This window comes from Ahaetulla prasina, chromosome 2, assembly GCF_028640845.1.
Source record: "Ahaetulla prasina isolate Xishuangbanna chromosome 2, ASM2864084v1, whole genome shotgun sequence".
NCBI classification, from domain to species: domain Eukaryota; kingdom Metazoa; phylum Chordata; class Lepidosauria; order Squamata; family Colubridae; genus Ahaetulla; species Ahaetulla prasina.
In genome coordinates this window covers 244,437,701-244,461,303 of record NC_080540.1, presented here as the reverse complement: position 1 = coordinate 244,461,303, position 23,603 = coordinate 244,437,701, and the positions used below count along the sequence as shown (strand labels likewise).

The 23,603-nt window shown below is 34.2% G+C and overlaps 1 protein-coding gene across 1 annotated transcript in view; it reads right to left on the bottom strand.

The window, feature by feature from the left end:
• Nucleotides 1-23,603, bottom strand: part of FBN2 (fibrillin 2) — a 150,518-nt gene that overhangs the window by 6,419 nt on the left and 120,496 nt on the right. Inside the window, exons 40-61 of the mRNA XM_058166657.1 lie at nucleotides 22,564-22,689; nucleotides 21,681-21,833; nucleotides 19,505-19,573; nucleotides 18,659-18,784; nucleotides 17,598-17,723; nucleotides 17,100-17,225; nucleotides 14,378-14,494; nucleotides 12,213-12,341; nucleotides 11,385-11,504; nucleotides 10,639-10,764; nucleotides 9,986-10,138; nucleotides 9,507-9,572; nucleotides 9,196-9,321; nucleotides 8,958-9,077; nucleotides 7,963-8,085; nucleotides 7,152-7,283; nucleotides 6,044-6,169; nucleotides 5,384-5,590; nucleotides 4,480-4,605; nucleotides 3,623-3,745; nucleotides 2,109-2,225; nucleotides 656-784 (exon numbers count right to left, since the gene is read on the bottom strand). Of these exons, the coding sequence (XP_058022640.1) occupies nucleotides 656-784; nucleotides 2,109-2,225; nucleotides 3,623-3,745; nucleotides 4,480-4,605; nucleotides 5,384-5,590; nucleotides 6,044-6,169; nucleotides 7,152-7,283; nucleotides 7,963-8,085; nucleotides 8,958-9,077; nucleotides 9,196-9,321; nucleotides 9,507-9,572; nucleotides 9,986-10,138; nucleotides 10,639-10,764; nucleotides 11,385-11,504; nucleotides 12,213-12,341; nucleotides 14,378-14,494; nucleotides 17,100-17,225; nucleotides 17,598-17,723; nucleotides 18,659-18,784; nucleotides 19,505-19,573; nucleotides 21,681-21,833; nucleotides 22,564-22,689 (2,766 nt within the window). The remainder of the gene's footprint in view (nucleotides 1-655; nucleotides 785-2,108; nucleotides 2,226-3,622; nucleotides 3,746-4,479; nucleotides 4,606-5,383; nucleotides 5,591-6,043; nucleotides 6,170-7,151; nucleotides 7,284-7,962; nucleotides 8,086-8,957; nucleotides 9,078-9,195; nucleotides 9,322-9,506; nucleotides 9,573-9,985; nucleotides 10,139-10,638; nucleotides 10,765-11,384; nucleotides 11,505-12,212; nucleotides 12,342-14,377; nucleotides 14,495-17,099; nucleotides 17,226-17,597; nucleotides 17,724-18,658; nucleotides 18,785-19,504; nucleotides 19,574-21,680; nucleotides 21,834-22,563; nucleotides 22,690-23,603) is intronic.

Here is a 23,603-nt window from a genome sequence, read left to right as displayed (position 1 = left end):
GATGGGAATAACAATTGTACATGGTTAGCTAGAAAGTTCAGTTTACTTCTTGGCTGTTGAGAAAAGGACAAGACTCAGATAAATTAAAGGATGGAAGATTTATGACATATTTTGTACATTTCAGCCACTCTTTTTTACTTTCCCTCTTTTGTTCATTTGTTTGTTGAATTTGTATGCCATCCCAATCCAGAGGACTCTGGAAAGCTTTATGAAATGAAAATAACAGTAAAATATAAAACAACTAAAGCAATCCATTCAGGAAGCAAACACTCATGTTCCTCACAGTGCTCAGACTAACAGCAATGTGGATGGAAGACCTGAAAGAAAAGGTTAGGGATAGACTGTTATCTATTTATGCGATAGAGAAAATCTATCTATGTGGTAACTAGGACCTAAAAACAACTTGATGGCACATAATCAATCAAAAATTCAAAATTGTCCTCCAATCTATATTTCAGTAGCTCTGTCACACTTAAATGACAACATTACAGTAACACTAAGAGTTAAAAGAGTTCCGGTGAATAATAAAGATGCCAATTAATCACATGATAAGTCTAACAGATACAAATATGATTATTAAGTAATGATTGGCGATTTCCATAAATACCTCTTTGGTATGTAATTTATGACACTCACAGTTTTCACAATTTATTACCTTCACAGTTCAATCCAGTAGAATCTAAAGAGAAACCTCTTTGGCATTCACAGGCAAAACTCCCAGGAGTATTTTGACAGATTCCTTTTGATCCACAAAGTGAAGGCTGTGATCCACATTCATTGTTATCTACAAAATGACATTTCATTTTTTTATAAATCAGATACCAAAAGAAAAATAAAGAATGCTACGTATGAACTTTTGCAGATTTGTATTCATAATTGATATTCTTGGTATCATAAAGACATACCCTCAATTTCAAATTTTATCAAGGCTTTTATCTTTCATTATAATATACAATGAAAACTATATTTACCTATTGCATACTATCAATGTAAGCAATATAGGAAAAATTATGGTTTCACTTTCAGAATTTATTTTATTTTATTGATTTATTTATTTTGTCAAACACAACAATAGTATAAGCATGAAATAATCACACAAATTGAATACAACCAAAGGGAACATTAGGACAGAAACGGTAGGCACGCTGGTGCTCTTATGCACGCCCCTTACAGACCTCTGGGGTGAGGTCAACAGTAGACAGTCTTTGGTTACAGTTTTGGGGATTTTAGGATGAGACCACAGAGTCAGGTAGTGCATTCCAGGCATTAACAACTCTGTTACTGAAGTCATATTTTCTACAATCAAGATTGGAGCGGTTCACTTTAAGTTTGAATCTATTGTGTGCTTGTTTATTGTTGTGGTTGAAGCTGAAGTAGTCTTCGACAGGAAGGACATTGTAGCAGATGATTTTATGAGTTATGCTCAGGTCATGCCAAAGGCGGCATAGTTCTAAATTTTCTAAATCCAGAATTTCAAGTCTGGTGGCATAAAGTATTTTGTTGTGATCAGAGGAGTGGAAGACTCTTCTTGTAAAATATTTCTGGACACGCTCAATTGTATTAATGTCCGAAATGAAGTGTGGGTTCCAGACAGGTGAGCTGTAATCGAGAATTGGTCTAGCAAATGTTTTGTATGCTCTGGTTAGTAGTGTAATCCTTCCGAAGAAGAAGCTATGCAAGATTAGGTTTACAACTCTTAATGCCTTTTTTGCGATGTAATTGCAGTGGGCTTTAGCAGTTAGATCATTTGATATGAGAACTCCAAGGTCTTTGATGGAGTGAGGGTCATCTACATGTCCATCAAGCTTGTATTTAGTGTTCTGATTTTTTTTCCAATGTGTAAGACAGAGCATTTGTTGGTTGAGAATGTTTCACAATTTCCCTCTACATGAAAGAGGTTGCAAATAGCAAGAGATACATGATAAAGGTCAATAAATGGAAAGATATATGTCAAGTGGAATTGATCAAATTCTCATCTTAATCTTTTTCTCATTATATCATATCAATCTGATTATTAATCTTATTACTAGCCCTGTTTGTTGCTAAGTAGATCTGAGAAATGTTACATGTTTTTTATGAAACAAAAAACAACAACATTAATCTCTTACCTATACAGGCTGTATGATGTTGGGTGAAACCTGGTGGACATTTACATGTGAATCCCCCCAGAGTATTGACACAAAGGAATTGACAGTTATGTTGTTTAGTTTGACACTCATCAAGATCTGAAAAATAAGGTGTTTATTTCTTTTAAAATGAAGGCAACATAATTATTTAATCTAATATTTAATAACATTGTTGGAGCAATAAAAATTGCTTTTAAATGCAGTGAATTAGCTAAAAGGCTCTCTTCGATTCAATACTAAAAAATGCCATTGTGTAAGTGCCACCCCTTACAAATATGCATGCAGAATCACAATGGATATAATAAAAGGGAGGAGTTTGTCCTACAATGGTATGGCACTCATTGCATCATTTGAGTAGCCACCCCCACCCCGCCACAGACATATGTTCCTATCAATTTTGTCTAGAAAAATCCAATCTCTGGTTTTCTCATAAATTGTCCTTTTTTGGAATTCTCAAGATCCTAATTTTGTTAATACCCCATGTTCTGTGTTGCCCTGTATTGTTTTCAGAGAAGTGGATGCTGGCAACTGTCCTGTCCTGCTTTCATTTGGGCAGATATTGAGTTTGGTAAGCATTTCCTTTATGAAGGGTTGGGGTGACGGGAACGCATCCCAGCAAAAGCATATCAGGACTCCCTGAGTAATGCTTCCTTAAGGATCTGTGTATAGAGAAGCATCTTTAAAAACCCACAAAAATGCTCAGTAAGAATGGAATAATGGCCCAGTCTTTACTCCTTTGCCCATAGAACTGGAATATATAAACCAAGGGTGTCAAATTGGATTTCTTCAAGGGCCGGATCAGCATTGTAGTTCTCTGCAGGCCAGCGAGGGGCGGTGGCAGGATGGATGTCTTCTGCAGCACCCTGCTGCCCAAAACAAGGCACACGGGGTCCGCATGCAGTACCTCTGTGCCTTGTTTTCACCTCCATGGCCTCCTGCAGCACTCTCATTGTCCACTTTCGGGTCTGTTTTGAGCCTGGTTTTTTGGCCCAGTTTTGGCTTGTTTTTCAGCCCATTTTTCGACTCCTTTTTGGCTCGTTTTTCAGCCTGTTTTTGGGTTCATTTTTCGGTCCATTTTCGGCTGGCAGAAGGCCGTGGAAGGTGAAAATGAGACGCAGCCCATTTTAACTGCCAGAGGCACTGCGGGCCACTCCTTTGATATTTCCAGGCAGCTCCATGGACTGAAATTAAGCACAATCTAATATAGGGGTAACTGAACTCCATGATTTTATCATTATTTTCTTTGAAGACATTTCACTTCTTATCCAAGAAGCTTCTTCAACTCTCTGAAGAAGATGAAGAGCTGAAGAAGCTTCTTGGATGAGAAGTGAAACGTCTTCAAAGAAAGTCCAGTTGCCTCTTGAAAAGCACCTTTGGGATTGAATCCAAATGGGCCACATTTAATATTATTGTTTTGATAGTTGATATAAAACATGATTGTATCACATAATAATTTAATTGGTTAGAAAATCCACTAAGTTACTCAATCTTTTTACCTCTACAGGATTTTCCATCATCTTGGAGGACATAGCCACGTGGGCATGAACATTGGTAGCTTCCTTCAGTATTCTTGCAGATAAAATTGCATGGTTTGGGAGACTGGGAACATTCATCAAGATCTAATTATAGGAATAATTCATATTCAAGTTTAATTAATTCCACAGCATTGGATCCAAAATAAAACTGGGGGACAATGCCTCATAGACTAAAATTTATTTAAAAAACATGTTTAATATGGTTAAGGACAAGATTCATCATAGTGCAAAAAAGCCAACCAACCTGATAAGAATTTTGAAGTTCTCACTTAGTAATGGGGGAAAAAAAATCCTTTAGCTCAATTCAGAGTTCAGCATTTGCAATCAAATTTGTAAAATGATTGAAAAAATATTTCAAGAAAGTTTAAACTCACAATATCAAGTTTACAGTTCATATAGGAAGCTACGTAAGTTTAAGTCCCAAATTCCCACATGATAAACCACAGTGATATTACTGCTTTCCAATCTTCATAAAAAATATTTCCAAAGGCACTGGAAGAAAATACTACCTTGCTTAAAGTAATTTATGACATTAATCCCACTTCCCAATCCCAAGCTTTGAATCTCTACAGAACAAGAACACTATTTTTGATCAAAATACAGGGACTATGTTAAAAGGCATTCAATTAGTATTCCTATTGACATGAGAAAGTCTTGAATCAGGAATATAATTGAAGGGAACTTTCTATATCTGATGAAAAAGTAAATACAAAGCTTGAGGCAATATTTTAAATCACAAAATGGAAAATGTAACAAGTTATAATATAGATATAATAATATACTAAAATATAGAAGTAACCATAAAGGCTGTAACTTACCCACACAAGAAGTACCACTTATATCAGTAGTATAGCCAACTTTACAAAAACATCTGAAGGAACCCATGGTGTTTATACATTGGCCATGTCTACATAAATTTGGCATGACTTTACACTCATCAATATCTATAGAATAAAAAATAAGATGTATTTTTTATTTTGGCATGTAATTGCTTGCAGTTAATGAAATACATGCCATTAAACAAATACAAATTAATTATATAGCAATATCCCAATGAGTTTTTTTGTAGGTATCAAAGTATAACATCTTTCTTTCTATGAAGAAAATGATTCACCAGCAGAGAAGCCAGCATTGTTTTAGCCAGACTGAAAATGAGGGCGTACTAAGAGTTAAAAAGCTACTGAAAAATTCAGGATAATTTTTTAAATAAATGAGTGAATAAAGTGAATCTCAGTATAATTGTCCCAGCAGCTCTTGAAAGTGTAACATCTCTTGTAATTATTGTTCTACCCACTGCTCTAAAATGGGATAATTTTTCCCCATAAAAAAAGGATCCCTGCAGCACCATCCTTTCCCCCAAACCTCAGCAGAACCTTGCTCCTTCTGTCTCATTCATAGCCAATAGACTGTCCTAAATTGTTTAAGAATTTTACTTTATAGTCTTTCGATATGATGCCTACTAGTTTTATTCACAACAATTAGTATCAATTGTTTCAATGTTACTAGAATGGTAGAAATGTGCAAAAGAAGTGCAAATTTTTGGATGGTTCACTGCACGTGAAATTGTTTGCTAAGCAATACAGCTAAAGTACATCACAATATTCTTCTATTTTCAAAATCAAGATATCCTTAGGGATACTAAGGCGATATTATACATCTTCATCTTCCTACCACCCTATAGTTAGAAAAAGTAAACTTGTCTGAAAGTTCCATAAAGAATACCTCTCCCATCAGTGGTGTATCCTGGACCATGTGGACACAGCTTCTTGTACTGAGTTGTTACTAAGAGTGGGCAAATCTCACACTGATTGCCCCACCCTCTTCCACCATCACAACAGCATTCTGATTTGGTGACAAGATTACGGCTACTGGAAGCCATTTGACACATTGTCTGCAAGACTTCAGCAAAGCAGAAACCTTGTCGGTTGTCTGTGTAATGAATGGGGAGAAATAACATAGACGTTTAAGTAAGGAGCATTTCATTCTGTTAAAATAATTTCTCATTTTTCAATCATGTTTTCTAGAGTAAACTTATTTTGGAAAAATATTTTCATAAAAACAGCATCTAAATATATATTTCATGAAATAAAATGAAGATTTTTTTAGCTATGATAACAGCTTAGTACTTCACATATAATAACATTTAACTCAAAACACTGGATTGTTTAATTCAAAACATTTAAAAATTTATATCTCTTACGTCAAAGTAAATTTTTAAAAATGATTGTAGCATCCTAATAATAATAAAGTTAGTAAAGACTGGCTTTTGTGAAAAAACAACAACCCTATTTTATGTTGCAAACAGATATCTTTATTTTTGTCAGAAGCACCTACAAACTATAGGCAAACAGACATAGAAATTAGGAATATAAATTTACTTACCAATGCATTCCGTTCCAGATGGGCTTGACTGGAAACCTTCATTACACTCACATATGTAACTTCCAATAATGTTTATACAACGACCATTTTCACAAATACCAGGCTTACTGTGGCATTCATTTTCATCTTGAACACAAGAAAATAAACAAAAAAAAAAGCTGAAATAGCACAAAAGCAAAAAGAGTAACAGTAATCTCCACAATTCAAAATGAAAGCTACACTGCTGATGATAGCGGATTAAAAAAAAGTCAGTGCTAAAAAGTCCTAACCTCAGAAAGACAGTTATGTTGAGTGCAAAAAAAAAAAAAAGATTTTAATTCTTATAAGCTTGCATTTCTAAAAACATTTCAATGGGAGGGGTTTTTTGGGAAGCAGAGAAATAAGAATTACTGTGTGATAGGGATCTGTATCTGTTTTGATACAAATATGTGTTAAATTGCTGAAAAACTGAAATGGTAAATAGTCAGAAATTAGAATGAAAGCATGCACTTATTGAATAACTATCTGAAGCTTTAGCTAGATTGAACAGATAGAAATTTTGTTTTAGCATGCAAATAATATAAGATAATGTAATTTCTAATAAACAAACATAATTATTTCATCATTGACAATTCTTCATATTTATAGTTATGTGGTAAAAGTAGTGCATTTTACATATTACAAAATTTTAAGGTTTATTTTTTCCCGGTGTCTTAAACTACAAAGGTACAAACCTACTGAGAGCAATTAAAATGCCGGAGGTTGTCAGGCAGAATTATACATAGTCTTGGCATGAAACTCTGTATCAATGTGTTCAGTTATACCTTGTTAAACCTGGTCTTAGTTTTTGGGATGTGGAAGGTAACACATCCTGTGTAACCTGTAGAAGTCCTGTTACCAGCTACTGCCTATGAACAAGCCTTTTTTGCATTTGTATTACAACCCCTTATTTGGATTCTTTAGCTGTTTCTCTAATAATCTGATGACAATTGTACACAATTACAACACCTAGCAATAAAATACACAATATTAAAAACTACCACTGTCTAAGAATGAATTATTAAATCAAATTGTTTGCTTTTAATTTAATTACAGAGAACAAAGTAAAGTACCTAGTTTCGGTACCTACCAATACAACCTTCTCCATCTGGTCTTCGAGTCATTCCAGGGGGACATATGCACATGAAGGTTCCAATCAGATTTTTGCACATCATGCCTCTTGATTCACAGTCATGTAGACCCTCTGCACATTCATCGAGATCTTTTCAGAAAGCAAAATAATATAAATGGTAGAAAAAAATACCTTTTTCTTAATACCAGAGTTAAATTGGAAATTGAATGGCATCCTGATTCTTGTAACCTTATCAAAAGACAAACTGAAATGTAATGTAGCAATTCAGTAATTTATAAGGCACAACGTTTAATTAATAATACCAAATAATTCCATGTTTTATTATTTTATACATTCTGCATACATTCTTTAATGCTCAGTTCCATTTTTCATACAAAGGCGATCAAATAGGTCAGTCCTAGAGGAGATCAACCCTGACTGCTCTTTAGAAGGCCAGATCCTGAAGATGACACTGAAATACTTTGGCCACCTAATGAGAAGGAAGGACTCACTGGAGAAGAGCAAAGCTGAGAAAAATTGAGGGCAAAAGAAGAAGGGGACGACAGAGAACAAGCTCTGAGCTTAAATGGATTCCAGCGGATGGTAGAAGACAGGAAGGCCTGGAGGAATGTTGTCAATGGGGTCGCAATGGGTCGGATACGATTTCGCAACTAACAACAACAACAATCTTTCATACAAGATGACATTATACCAATAGCCTTCTCTTCTATAGTAAATTGTCATGCTTCAATTTCAGAAACTTTACAGAATACATTGTTCTATAAAAATTGTATTGGCAAAAGTGTTAACATGCTAAAGAGATCCTTACCTTTGCACATTTTTTGGTCCTCTCTTAATTCATATCCCACTGGACAGGTGCATTCATAAAAACCATAAGTATTTATACAGCGAAAAGCACAAAGCAGAGGATTTTGTGCACATTCATTTATATCTAAGCAAAGCAAAACAGAATAATACACTTGCATTTAATAGTATACTTATAATTTATAATTAATCATTTTTTTCACATTTCTTAATGCTGTGGGTGGTGCAGTTATGTGTGGAAAGCGATTGGGATAAGAATTAATGAAGTCCTTTCTCAACAACAAAATTTAGTGTACTGGTCATACATGGATTTTTTATTTCTAAAATAATTAATAAATACCTAAAATAATTATCATTATTATTCAACAATATTTAAAACAATAAAACATAATTAGAACAAAGAAATAGTAGGGAAAGGGATGTTACAAGGTCAGTAAAATGAGGACAGATTGTTGGGGGCAATAAGCTGACTTTCTAAACCAGGGGTCTCCAACCTTGGCAACTTTAAGACTTGTAGATTTCAACTCCCAGATTTCCTCAGCTTTGCTGGCTGAGGAACTCTGGGAGTTGAAGTCCACAAGTCTTAAAGTTGCCAAGGTTGGAGATCCCTGTTCTAAACCACTTAGAGAGGGCTGTAAAGCACTGTGAAATAGTATATGTCTAACTGCTATTCTAGTAATAATGGACTAATTCCCCAGTGCCCAGAAGTCCCTACGCCTCAATGCCTCAGATGAATATTTTTTTCTTTCTCAAGCCCACTCTACATGCAGGAATGCACAGACATGAGATTTATTGCTGTTATTTGTGTTCCTGCTATATTGTGAGGGTTCTGGCCAGCTTAAAGCTGAACTGATTAAGTTCGGGCAGTTAACAATACAATTAATTGAAAACTTGCTACAGTCCTACCATCTTCTTTTTCTCTTTTAAATATAAGTACTCAGAGCAAGCTAGCTGTTGAAATACACTCTTCAGGTGTATAAAAAACATACTATGACTTACCCTCACAATTCATCATTGGCCCAGGTTCAAATCCATCCAGGCAATTGCATTCAAAACTACCAATCACATTGGAACATGTGCCGTTTCCACATGGATTACCAATGGAACATTCATCAGTATCTAAAATATAATAGGCCAAACAAGTATTTTAAAACTGAAATTCAAGCCAAGTTTATAAACTTTAGGGTTACAAAACATGCAATATATAAACAACGTACAGTACAGAATCAGCACACACCTACACATTGCACTCCAGTGTAATCAAGGTTGTACCCCAAGGGACATTCACAACGGAATGATCCATCAGTGTTTATGCAGTGTCCATTGGAACAAATACCAGGATTCTCCAGGCATTCGTTGACATCTAAAGGAAAAAGTTATGCCAAATCTTTAGAGGCAGAGAAGCTTTCTTGAAATAAAATTTATATTCACTTCCCTTAGTTAAGTATATAAATCCTATTTTAAAAGCGTTCCATCCTATACACAATTTCCTTTATTATATAAAACAAGAGTGATATTTAGTGGAGCAGTAATGAAGGAAATCAGTACCTTCTCGTGTATCATCTATTCCAGGTATTGTTCCATGGCCAAATGGACAGAGATCCTGAAAAGCAACTGTTAAAAGAAAATTTCTGAAACACCATTACTAAGGAGAGAATATACAAAGCAATATTTTAAACTCTCTACTGAAATTTAAATAACATTTTCAAAACATTCTATCAAGGAAATTTTCCAATTACTCTTGTATAAGGAATTCAGCTAAGCAGAGAGTACGTCCAAAATGTAATCAGTAATTATAGCAGTAATACTGCTCAGCATTTAGTGTAAGACGATAATAAAAACAGATGAAGAAAGTTTTTCTATGATAGGTTCCAACATGTTTTTCTACTTCCAATTTCATATGATGACTTGATGAGTGAGATCCAATATTTTAATTTAGGATGTGGTTTTATAAATGGAGACATTGTATATTGGCTTCATGTTTCATATTCTGCTTTTCTTGAAAAGCTTTGTAATGTTTTTACTACCTTCTTCTTCTTTAGGACACAGTTCACATGGATCACCCCAACCTTCTCCTGGCATCTTGCTGCAACAACATTTTGCCTTGGTGGTATTAAATGCTTTTGGCACAGAGCACTTCCCATTCTCAAAGTTAGTGAAACAGAAGCTCTGTCGAGTATCTAAGAGAAATCAAAAGTCATACCGCTGTAATTAATCCCACATTAAGAATTCCAGCTTAGACACTTTTCATCAGTAGGAAATAGTAATTCGCCATACACTGCCATGTTTTTGATCAAGCTTTAGTGTAGATTCCAATAATAATTTGCACTAATCACAATTCACTTTAGTCCTAGTTAGGGTTAATTAGTACATACTTAATTAGCAACAGTTACTTTTATATTCAACCCTATATCATGAAGTATGCTGAGATTTCTTTTAAATGTTTATTTGCTTAATTTTTTTAAAAGGCATGTACAGCTGAATTTGTTACATTTACCCTTCATATCTAGATAATTTGTTATTTTAATGATCCTTTTAACTACTCTGACAAAATTTTAAATGGAAAGGGGAGATAGAAATGGTTTTATTCAATAAAAAACAAGATTCCATATTGTTGTTAATTTAATCACTCATAATATTTGACTTTATTATTATTACCTGTTATAACCATTATACTTACCAAAACACCTCCTACCATTGTCAGATATTACAAAACCTGGAGGGCAGATACACTGAAATCCTCCTGGAGTATTAGTGCAGGATCCAAACAGGCAAATGTTAGGATCCTCATTACATTCATCAATATCTGAAAATATAATTAAAACGTTAAATATTTTCTTATTGCAATCATTTGAACCAGAGAACGGATGGAAAATGTTGTAATTCTCAAGGTATCATATGTTAAAAGAAATTTTAAAATCACATGTTTCTTAGATTAGAAAACATTTTATTTTTATTTGCTTCAGATACTGTTTTGATAGATAATTAGCAAAGATACTTTTTGCTGAATATAAAAATAGCATCCATCTCAATTTTTTAAAAAAATGGAGGTTCTGCATTCAAGAGGAAAAATTGTTCATAGAAAACAATGCATAGATTTATAAAATATATAGTTACAACCTCTTGACTTCCAAAAAATCACCATAAAGAAACAGGCCACCTATAACTAATGTGAGTATATAGACCAAACAGGAAATTTGTAATGGTACAAGACTTGCTGGGTACAATTTCCATAAGACTTATTCAGCATGGGAACAACATCTGAAAGATCATGTTACTTAAACACGAAGATCAGTATGTTTCTGGTATCACAGATCACACACACATACACGTCTGTTTGTGTGTGTAGTACAATACTTAAATTTTATTTCCATAAACAGTTTTTTTACCATGCAAATCATCTCCAGAAAGAAAAGAAAGCCTTACCAATGCAGCTTTCACTTTTTACTTCATATCCTGGTGGGCAGATACATCTGAATGATCCTTCCAAATTTTGACATGTCCCAGGAAAGCATGAGCCAGGAAGCACTACACACTCATTAATATCTCAATAGAATGGAAGGAAAAAAGTGGCAATTTAAGGATTCTGAGCTGAATTTATTTCTTCCATTTATATTCTGTCCGTCATCTTAGACAACAAGATTCATTATTTGTCCATAAAAAAAGCAGATGTAGATACAGCTGACCGACCATCCCATAATCACTTAACGGTTCTCATAGATATGGATAAATTTTAATTTCTATTGATAGTTCAGTACTTTTATTACTGCACCATAAAAAATACAAGCACAATAGGCAAATATTGTACACAAATTCATTGAACTTCCCCCAATTTCTATCACTAATTCGCTGGATTCTTTTCTAGTAGGTTCATCTATGCAGAACTGCTATCTTCAAGAAAGTGTCATGGCTGAAAAAACTGTTAAATCTGCAGATGAAAAAATTATATCTAATGTTAAAATCAGCCCCTGCAGATAGTGCATAATCAAATCTCTTGCATGGAAATTTAATGATATATTTATCCTACAGAAATTAAGCTACTTCAAATTCCAAATAGCTAAATGTTGGGCAGCCAATAAATTTAAATAAACACATAAATAAAATAATTACACCATTCTATGAATGGTGCCTAAAAACCCAGATAAATATTATACAATATATGTAAAAATATATTCCACAATGTCCAGTGCAGCTGATTAAATGTGCATTACATTGTAGTAGCATAGGGCACTCGATAACTGCTTTTATACATACCAATACAGTTTTTCCCATCTGGAGTAAGTTCATAACCTTCATTACATAAACATTTGAAAGAACCAATTTCATTAAAGCACCTTCCATTTCTGCACACCTGCCCAAAGAAGGAACTGCACTCATCAATATCTATAAATAAACAAGAAAAAGTTAGGTATTTCTTATGAGCTCAATACAATGAATGTATATATAGCAAGAGTTAACATATTAAGGTATAAACACAGCTAATGGATAAAATTATGGAAATAGCAAAAGATGGCTGGTAAGGAATTAGGTCCTTTTATATAAAAATAATAATTTCTCGAGCATTTTAAGATATATGGATTATTTAAGAATAAATATTACTAGACAGATCTTTATTTTTTAATATTTTATACATCAAAGAAATCTATTCAGAAAGACCAGAAATATTTGTATATAAATTTTGATCTTCATCTTTAGTGCATATACAAAAGCCAATATGGCTGCCACTGTCAACCCTGAAGCTGCCCTGACCAGAGGCAGGCCAAAAGTCCATATTGGAGTTTCAGTGTTGCCACACTGGAGCTGAGGGAAAGGGAGGGGGAATTAGAGATAACGGGAGTTGTGTAGCCAAAGTAAAATATTTTCTCTTGAGAACCAAGGACATTCTCACATCTGGACCATGGAAAAAGAAGTGAGGTCACCATACAGCTTGATTGGGCCATGTGACTGATTGTTTGGGATTGTGAGACAACTTTCTCTTTTAATTAGGTGAAAATTGCGGGACCCTTCCGTGTCAGTTTTTATTGGATTTGTGCCAATATGATTTTTCCAATAAACCTATCCTTTGAGGAATTCATCTGCCTCGGGGTTTTGCTTGCTATGGGATTATTACTTGGAACCCTGACAGCCATACTTTATGACAGAACTACAAAGGCTGCTTTGACTAGGTCTTTGACTGAAGCAAAGAAATCTTTCAAGTCTTTGCACATAGCCCTAATAACTTATACCAGCATCAGGTATGTTATACAATTCAAGGAAATTCTAAGCACAGGAAGAGTTAAATAGAGTTGAAACAGTCCATTCATATTCACCTATTGGATAGTGTAAAATGAGAAGAGTGTTTCAGTTTAACAGAGGAAAGAAAATCTTCCAATTTGGAGGGAGGCATTGGTTGGGCAAATGGATAGCACTATTATACTCTGGTTGATATTTTAACTGCCAGCTGGGAATAAACTGGAGGGATATGGCAGCAAATCAGAGGATAAACACAATCACCTTGCCTAGCTGGCTGGCACACCTACAAACCAAGACATCTCAGTTTGGCAGTGATATTAAATAGATGCAACAGAGACAGGGCCTCACTGGCAATGGGGAGTACAAATATAGTTGATATATGAAAAAGAGGTTAATAGTGTAACTCAATAGTGGAGAGAGTACTCTGTGGAATTCTGCAATATAGATGCCAGAATAGAAGTGCAACCATGTAATTCTACTCTTTGAAACCATCCACAGTAAAATATCACAATCTCCACCACAGAAATGATTCCCAAGATTCTGTGCTTAGTGCTAAAAGTTCAAGCAGGATCAGTATTGCATTTCTTCTATTTCTCTCCAACAAAAAAAAATATATCAGGGCAATTAGGGCCAATCAAATCTCAAATCTGTCTAAATCCACACTGCAACTGCTTAGCAACCACATTCTTGGGTAATTCCCCCCCCCCCAATAAAGTAGACTTATTTGTATTTGATTACAAGTAAAACTCCAAAACCAGAAAAAAACATTTTTGGAAAGGAATAGAATATTTGTTATTTCAAGTGTGAGCCAACTAGAGATCTTCTGTGTTTGACCTACATGAGTTTGACTCATAAGAAATTTTGGTGTCCTCATATTATCCATCATTCTTATCAAGAGCTTTGTTGGACTACAAACTGATAGAATTGAAATACAATAATAGGCCACGTAAAACAACAACAAAGAAATAACTGAGAAATGACAACCAAAACTTATGCAAATTCTGATTAGTTAAAAGTATAATTATGATTACACTGTTAAATAAAATTTATGAAATTGAAAGATTATCATATTTTTTTCTGATCACAGGACTGAAATAAATATTATGGCATTTCCATGTTTCTCTTGGATAGAATTATATCATCACTTTTTCTAAATGATGATATGTACTATTTGTTCATTCTCTTACCCATACAGTCATTATTATGAGTTAGCTCAAATCCTGGATAGCACAGGCAGTTATATGATCCAACTGTATTTTTACAAGTTCCATTCCCACAAGGATGTCTTTCACATTCATCTACATCTATAGACAGAAAACATTAATACCAAACAATTATACACAATAAAATTAATTTTCTATTTCTTTGTCTCATATGGCTCTCAGAAAATTATTCTGGGTGGCTTACAGATCTCATAATAGTTTTGGGTTAAATAATGAACAACAAATAATAATTAATAAATGAACAATGAGACTATAGCAACAATCATCATTATGTTAATCTGTCATATATCTATGCTCATTAATAGAACAAGTACCCTGTTTCCCCCAAAATAAGACATCCTCTGATAATAAGCCCAATCGGGCTTTTGAGCGCATGCACTAAATTAAGTCTCCTCTGAAAATAAGCATTCCCCCAAAATAAGCCCTCCCCGAAAATATTGAAACACATGCGCAGCCAGTCCCCGCCATTTCCTCTGGTTAGGGTTAGGGAGACAGAGCTGGAAATCAGGTAAGATAGCAAGAGGAACCCCGTCTTGCTCCATGCACTCCAAAATAATAAGACCTCCCCAAAAAATAAGGCCAAGCACTTATTTCAGGGCTCAAAAAATATAAGACAGGGTCTTATTTTCGGGAAAACATGGTATCTTATACCTCAGGAGCAATTCAAAAACCACCCATCCCCAAAGGTATTATAGAACACCCACAGTTTAAATACTGCTCTGAAATAGTAGCTATCAAGGAAGTCATCCTTATTTCCATGGGTATGCTGTTCATGCAGTCATGAAGCTGATAGTCACATTCTCTAAGAGTTGGGCCCCACAGCAAAACTTCTTTGCTCAGTCTTATTGGGCAAGCAGATTCCACTGAGAGAAGTTGGTCCTACGGATATCTAAGTCCTCAGCCATTAAGGCTTTAAATTTGAACTAGATCTCCCTAGTATTATGGGTCTGTAGGACTATAGATGTTTAATACAATGCCTTACTACAATGCTTTGTACTTCATTGAGGTTTTAGCTTGATTCAAATCTAGTGTATAAATGGGTTGCATTAAATGCATATTTTTAATTGCCTTATGCCTTTATTTATATTTGCCTTATGTAGAACCTCTAGACTAAACTTTCTATCTGTGAGGTAATGTCTTCCAGAGTAATTTATGGGTACTTATAGACAGCAAATGATCTCAGCTGCCATTTATGGATTTCATCTGCTATTGCTGGCTAATTGCAACACTGGTGACAGAAGATGTCATTTATTATGTGATTTATCAATGGGATGTCACGATCCTATAGGACAGTACATTTGGAAGGTTTCCAATTTTTGGATTTCTGGCTGTAGAAGCATCCACCAGTTTGCTTCTTAGAGTAGCATCAGTGACTCAAAAAATGCTGAAACCTTCTAAGGCTGATTTGGATTCCTTGGATTTGAGAGCTACAGTATTTCTGACTTTGGTTCTGAATGGAGTGGAACTGTCCCATTGAGACGTGTGCAAACTGGGATTTCTCAGAGCAGGTGGCAATTATGGCTAGTGGATCCTTTCCACAACTATATCTTGTATGCTAGTTATATCTGTTCCTAGCTTGGGAGGCCATACTTATATACTTTTTTGATTGGATTACTGTAATATGTTCTATATGTAGCTGCCCTTAAAGACATCTCTAAGTTTTATTTGGTTCAGAGTGCAGTGGCACAGGATGGCATAGCTCATTACATCCATGTAACACTGCTGCTCTGTAAGCTGCGCTATCACTTTTACAGCCCTACATGGCATAGGACTGAGTTACTTGCAATACTGCCTTCTCCCAAGAATCATGAGAAGGGTAGGATCCAGTTTCCCTCTTTTAAGTTTTGCTATATTAAAAAGTTTGGATGAAATTGAGTTGACCTCCTTGTGGTTCTTATTAGTGTGCCTGGTCACTGTTTGCAATTTTATATTTATTCCCTAATTATTACCCTATTTATTTATATTCCCTAACTAATGGAGTCATATGAACCGACCATGATAAACCAATGACTACTCAACTTATTGCATTTTGAATTAGAATAGCTTCTGAATGGTCTTCAAGGACGGCCTCATGCACTAGTCTTGATGTAAAATAGTCTTTTGCAAAATTTATTGGCGCAGGAATGGTTGCAGTTGGTGTACAATATGAGGCTGTGCAAAGGTCAAGGTCTCCACCTGCTCTTCTAGCAGGAATCATGAGATCAAGAATAACTGCCTAGTTGCTTCATATGAGGGAACACAAAAACACTCAGGACCAAAGAAGAAATGCTATTGGAAACTACGACATTAATTTCTGTATCCATAGCCATTATAGCTTGTAGGAATTGAGGATAAGCCCATTCCTTCTCCCTTAAATCCTCCAAGGACTAAGATATAATTTCAGCTGGATTCATAGTTATGTCAGAATGTGTAACTGGGGATTATCAATATATTGATCTTCTCATGCCAACTGATGTTCAGTTCCAATAGTGTTATTTGATTTTATTCATATAATACAACCAATATCTGTCTATCTGGGAATTCTGACAATTGTAATCCCTGTATCCCTGGTAAGTAACAAAGGATGGCATATTAATTATTACATTTTATCTGTGCATATGAAGCTTATACTTCTCTATTATACTCTACTGTTGCCATCCTATCTTCAGCATAGCAATACTCTAGATTTATGTATTTCTTCACCTACCCATACACATTGTTTGATCACGGGATGCCTTAAAACCATTTTGACAGATGCAGTAGTAACTCCCCTCTTTATCCACACATGTGCCATGACTACATACATTAGGTATTTCCTGGCATTCATTACGATCTAAAACAAAACATAAAACACATGATGCCTATATTTATCTATAGTGTTATGATTTATCTATGACTCATAATTTGCACTTTTAGAATCTGTTAGTGATTATTAGAGTCAAAGCCTACTCCCTGGACAAAATTATTCTATGAAAAAACTCTATTCTCTGAATCAGCAAACTTTGAACAAGCTTTATTTTCTCTGCATGTTAAAATCAAGATATTAGTTATACTGAAGGAAATTACATCACTGATTTCCCTACTACATTTTTCTGTTTATGAATTTAAAAAAGGGTGAATGAAGTGCAAATTCAGTACAGAAAACTGGAAAATATGTAACTAAAACGAAAATTAAGCAACATGCTGACCATAACTGACTCCTTACCAATGCAAGCACCATTGGGTGAAAGTTTGAAACCTGTAGCACATTCACAGCGGTAACTACCGGGGCTATTGATACAATCTGCATTTCGTTGACAGAGATTATCACCATTGCTACATTCATCAATATCTGTAACATCAATAATCCATGATTAAGAATTAATATATGTGTTTTATCACAATGAAACCTTCAGATATTTCCTATATTGAACAAGGAACAGTGAATATGAATCAGGTAAAGCATGTTTATATTCCATTAATTTTAATCTTGGTAAACATGTATTTTACATTCCAGCTGAAATCTAAAACCTAAATGCATTTCGGATCAATCTATCTGCCTAATATTTTAGGGTACCTATATAATATTAAGACATAAATATTTTAATTTACTTGTTAAATAAAATGTCACAATGTCATCAGAAAGGCAATACATATGTTCCCAAATATATATTTAAAATAATAAATAAAAATAGTATTAGATTATCAGTATTAAAAATTATTGACTAAATCTATCATTTTGCTTATAATATAGCAAAGAATAAGAAAATCAATGTAACATTTCATAAGCAACACTGATGCTTATAAAGAAGGTCATTATTTTCTTTTTTTCCTAAGTAGGAAATCAAATTAGCAAGATAAACATTACCTTGTGAAATAAGTCAAAATATAGTGCCTTTATATTAAGAAAAGAATTGCAACTCATAATAAGGTTTAAAATTTAACAAACAATCTGAAGACTAATATTCTGGCAAAGACAAGCTTCCTTTGATCTTTTCAACAAAGAGTAACATTTTCATATATTATAACAATTGGACTGTTTTAAGGAAACATTCACAAAGTTCCAAACTATGGAGGAATATGCACTAACATTCCACAAGTATTTCATCTTGTGCATTTTTTTCTGGCCCACTTAAACACAGTAGATGATTTTGAGATAATGGTAACTTGGCAGTGCAAGGGTATAAAATCTGCAGACACTTGTCAATGCATACACCCAGTCATTTGCACCAGCTTGAAACACATACAATTGCTGTAATGGTTAGGCTATACAAGAAAGTACATCACCTTCACAGACCAAGAGAAGATCATTGTAGCTAAATCCTGTGGGGCATTCACAACGAAAACTTCCAATCTGGTTGATGCAAACACCATTTGCACAAATACCTGGAATCTCTTTACATTCATCAATATCTGAAAAATGAACATTATTAATGAAATATATTGGGCTCATATGCTAGTATGCTTTTATTTGTTTAAAAGCTTTAATAAAAATTATACATAAAAAGTAGAAGTATAGGGAATCAAAGTAGGTTTTCCTTTTTTAATGTTTACATACATGCAGAAATGCATATACAGACGTATTTTCATACTGGGCCTCTGGTGGCTCAGACTGCTAAGACAGTCTGTTATTAACACAGCTGCTTGCAATTACTGCAAGTTCAAGTCCCACCAGGCCCAAGGTTGACTCAGCCTTCCATCCTTTATAAGGTAGGTAAAATGAGGATCCAGATCGTTGGGGGCAATAAGTTGACTTTGTATATAATATACAAATGGATGAAGACTATTGCTTAACATAGTGTAAGCCGCCCCTGAGTCTTCGGAGAAGGGCGGGATATAAATACAAAAAAAAATAATAATATTTCAAATGACTCATTTTAATGAGGGATGCTAAGCTGACAGACACATGCATGTCTATGTATGTAAATATCAGCATGAGATTCAGTTTATCTTCAAAATACAATTTGGGGAGTGATTCTGGAGAAAACATTGTAATTTCCAAAACAGCAAGCAACAGAAGTCAGAATTTTATTATAGAGTTGATTTTTAAAAGGTAATTAAAAATAGGTTTGCTTATCACTGTCTTAAATTATTAATTATGTAGTTTAAAAAACACACAGCTTTCAGACTTACCAACTGCTTTTCCAGTATGAATGTCAAAGGTGAAACCAGGAATATTTCCACATAATGTTTTGAATTCAACTTAAGTAACAAAAAGGGGAAAAACTTATATTTATTGCAAGTCTTTTAAAATTACTTCATAGTTTTATTTTACAATCCTTGTATTTAATTAATAACTATCAACTGGTATCAAAATTCCCCTGAACCAAGCCTGAGTATATATTCCAGAGACCTGTAGAAACTTGTATCAAATAAAAGCTCATCTTTAATCCTCAAATTCTTTTCTAGACTGAAAGCTTTTTTCCTATTGTTTCCCTGCAATTGTACAGCTGTCGTTTATCCAAGTTTTGAACTGATTTGAAAAAAAAAGAAGCCTGAATTATTTGGTATGAGAAGAAACTAAGATTACATCCAGAATAATCCAAAGTGAATTAGAGAGAAATCACCCTTATTTTTGAGATTTGTGATGTTCCACATATGAATAAAACCAACAAGGACATAACCCTTCTGAATGTATGTGTGTGTGTGTGTGTGTGTGTGTGTGTGTGTATATATACTTATTAATTTATAAGTATAACTAATTTTAAAGAATTATTTTTGCACAATATATTATCTCATAAAACCACTGCAGAGGATTTCCATATTATTCTTATGATATGCCAAATTCACATCTGTATAATATTTTATTCCTTATTCTTTGCTCAAGCTACTTATAATTCTTTTTTGTTTATAATTAAAATGATTTATTTTATTTGTTACAAACACTAACAAAGATAGTATTCCCTAAATTAACTAAAATAACATATTTAATATGCCAGAAAAGAACATGCATATTGTAGAAAATAAATAAAATTCACTGCAAGATTTAGACAAATATACCATTATTTTTAAAAGTAGTACAATTATATTTCAATATTTTTTTAAAAAAAATAGTTGCTTCATATCACTAATCTAGTACTTTCCTGCCTTGGATTAGCAAAAGAAATACCAGAACCAACAAGAAAGGAAATGTAAAAACTAGTAATTCTGAAGAAAATACTGCATTATAAACTTCTGCCTTTCATATAGGAATATTTCCTTCAGCCAAAATAATCCAGTTATTAACTACTGATTAGACACTGCAAGATAGGATGGTAATTGTGAACCTTTTTTCAATTACCGTATATACTCGAATATAAGCCGATCCGAGTATAAGCCGAGGTCCCCAATTTTACCCCAAAACCTGGGGTAAACTGGGGACTCGAGTATAAGCCGAGGGTGGGAAATGAGGCACCTACCGGTTGGGGAAACCCTCCCTCCCTCAGCTGAGAAGGCTGGCGGCTCCCCCGCCCCGCCCTCTCACTGCACCGGCAGGGCTTCCCAGCAATCCGCAAAATGTGAAAAAAAGAAAAAAAAAAACAAAACTCGAGTATAAGCCGTATATACTCGAGTATAAGCCGAGGGGCTTAAAAAAAAAAACAACTCGAGTATAAGCCGTATAGACCCGAGTATAAGCCGAGGGGACGTTTTTCAGCACAAAAAACGTGCTGAAAAACTCGGCTTATACTCGAGTATATACGGTATTCAGTTTTCCTATCAAAATACAGCAATGGAGAAGAAAGCATTAATCCTGCTCTCTGGAATATCCTACCTCCCCACAGTGAGCTCTGCCTCTACTCTTCTATCCTTCTGCAAGACACCTGACTCTGCCAGTTGGCCTGAGGACCCAATGGCATAGTACCACACTGGAGGTGGCTACTAATTTTCCTACCTTCCTTCCGCATTCCCTGATCCCATCCAGCCATCTTTTAATCTTACATTACTGTATTTTTATTCTTTATTTTATTGTTTCATTATTTAGCTACTATTAGGTTTACATTTCTTTTCATTTCTGTTTTTGTAAGCTCCCTACATAGCCTCATAGCAAAATAAGCAGCAAATAAATTAACAAACAATTAAATAAATAACTGAAGGAGGACAGCCTTCTTTCACTGCTATCTAAGAATTAGAACTTTTATTTTTAACAAGTTCAATTGTACATGGAACAAAACACAATACTGGAGAGAGAAAAAAGTTTTAAAATTTACTTTCTTCCTTGCTGTGAAATTGAAAGTGAGGCTAACATACTAAAGCTACCATGATACCAACCTGACACTCAAATGTAGCATTTAAATATAAATTGCTCAAGAAAATGTAAATAAATTGTTACCTGTCCCTGGAGCTGGGCATGGCTCACACAGCTTGTTCCAGGCTTTCCCAACATTGTAAGTGCAGCAACACATTCTCTTGGTAATATTAAAGGGCAGTTCATTATCACAAGATGTTCCATTGTAGCTTCTATAACAAAAGCTCTTTCTCATATCTAAACATATAAAAACCACGTGCTTTAAAAAATATTGTGGCGAGTACAATAAATGTTTAGTTCAGGATTTAGCATGCTATGAGATTTTGACCTAAGAAAGCTCAATTTTATATGAAACAGAGCAGAAAGTATGTCAACCATATTTATATCCCATGATATAAAGCGGATTTTTAAAGCGGATGAGGAAAAGGATAAGTAGGAAACTTAGCCATGAAAGAGGTACCAGTTAATTTTTGTTCTGAATTTCAAGAAGAAAAACAAGATCAAGGAAGCTGAGATTCATGTGACTTTTCTTTTTATATTGGCTGAATCTGGCCTCTAATAGCTCCAAAATTTGGCATAATTACAAATCAGAGAAAGTAGGAATAAAGAATGAATTACAAATGCATCATTAGTATTGGAAAGTTTATATTATAAACTCTACTTTAAACATGTAGGAGTCCATGCCAACTCAAAGGCACAAAATAATAGTTTAGTTGATCTTCAATAATATTTTCCATGTGATGCTTTTATATATTAAATATTTTGCTTTGATGAAAACCTTACTTATAGTCTCTGCATGTACAACATATGTTCACCGCCGTGAGTTGTTTATAAAAAAATAACAACTGCAGGATATAAATAAGATGAAATTAAAAAATGCGCACATAGAAATAATTATCAGTGTAAATTGGCCCTGCATTTTAAGAGTTTAAAAAAGTAAATATAGTACATAAATGTGAAAACATACCCATACAGTTGTGTCCTCCATTCACCTGCATATATTCCGGGGGGCAAATACAGGTATAATTTCCTAAGGTGTTATAGCATGTCCCAGGACCACATACACCAGGATGTGCAACACACTCATCAATATCTGGGGGGGTAGGGAAATCAACCACCAAAATTAATTTTAATAAGTAAAATGACAAATAATAACAAATCAGCAAAATTTAAACATAGAATATATTGAAGAAATGAAAACTTCCATACTCTATTACAAAGTTCTCAAGGTACAAATAATGCATCTCTTAATCCTGTGTTTGAAATTTTACTCATCTTTTAAAAGTCAACATTAACTAAATGATCCACAAAATACATCAATAGTACGTTTTCCTTATGCTACAATCTCACTGAAAATCACTATGTGAACCTGACAGATATGTGGTTGGGAAAACATTGACTCAGGATACAAGTTATCCTATCCCTCTCTATTACAGGCCCTATACAGGTATTCCTCAATTTACGACCACAATTGAGCCTGGAATTATGGTTGTAAATTGTGCTAATCTTTAAGCGGCTCACCATGTGACTGGACATGTTAAGTGAATGCCACATTTGTTAAGTGACAATTGTCTGCAATGTCATTCTTTTGCTGAAAACCAGCTAACCAATAAAAATCAGTTTCCATCAAAAAATGCTATAAATCATGTGGCCATAGGACACTGCAAATGGCTGTAAATGAGGCTAGTTGCCAAGTGCCCTAAATGTAATCATGTGAATCTGGGCCATAAGTAACTCTGAGGAGGTCTGTCGTAAGTTGTATGAGTGCTAAGCGATCGATCCTAAGTCAAGGACTACCTACATAGATCAAGTTGTCATTATTTCAAAACAGAAAAAAAGAAATCAACATGCTGAATTTGAATCAGATAAAATTAATTTAGAGTTTGTATAGCCATAGATTAAACTTAAGTATATCAATTGTGGTTTACAGTGAATTATACTGCTATTACTATAAATTAAGAACTTTATGTCCTTTGAATTTTTCTTAAATTATTTAAAATCTGTCTT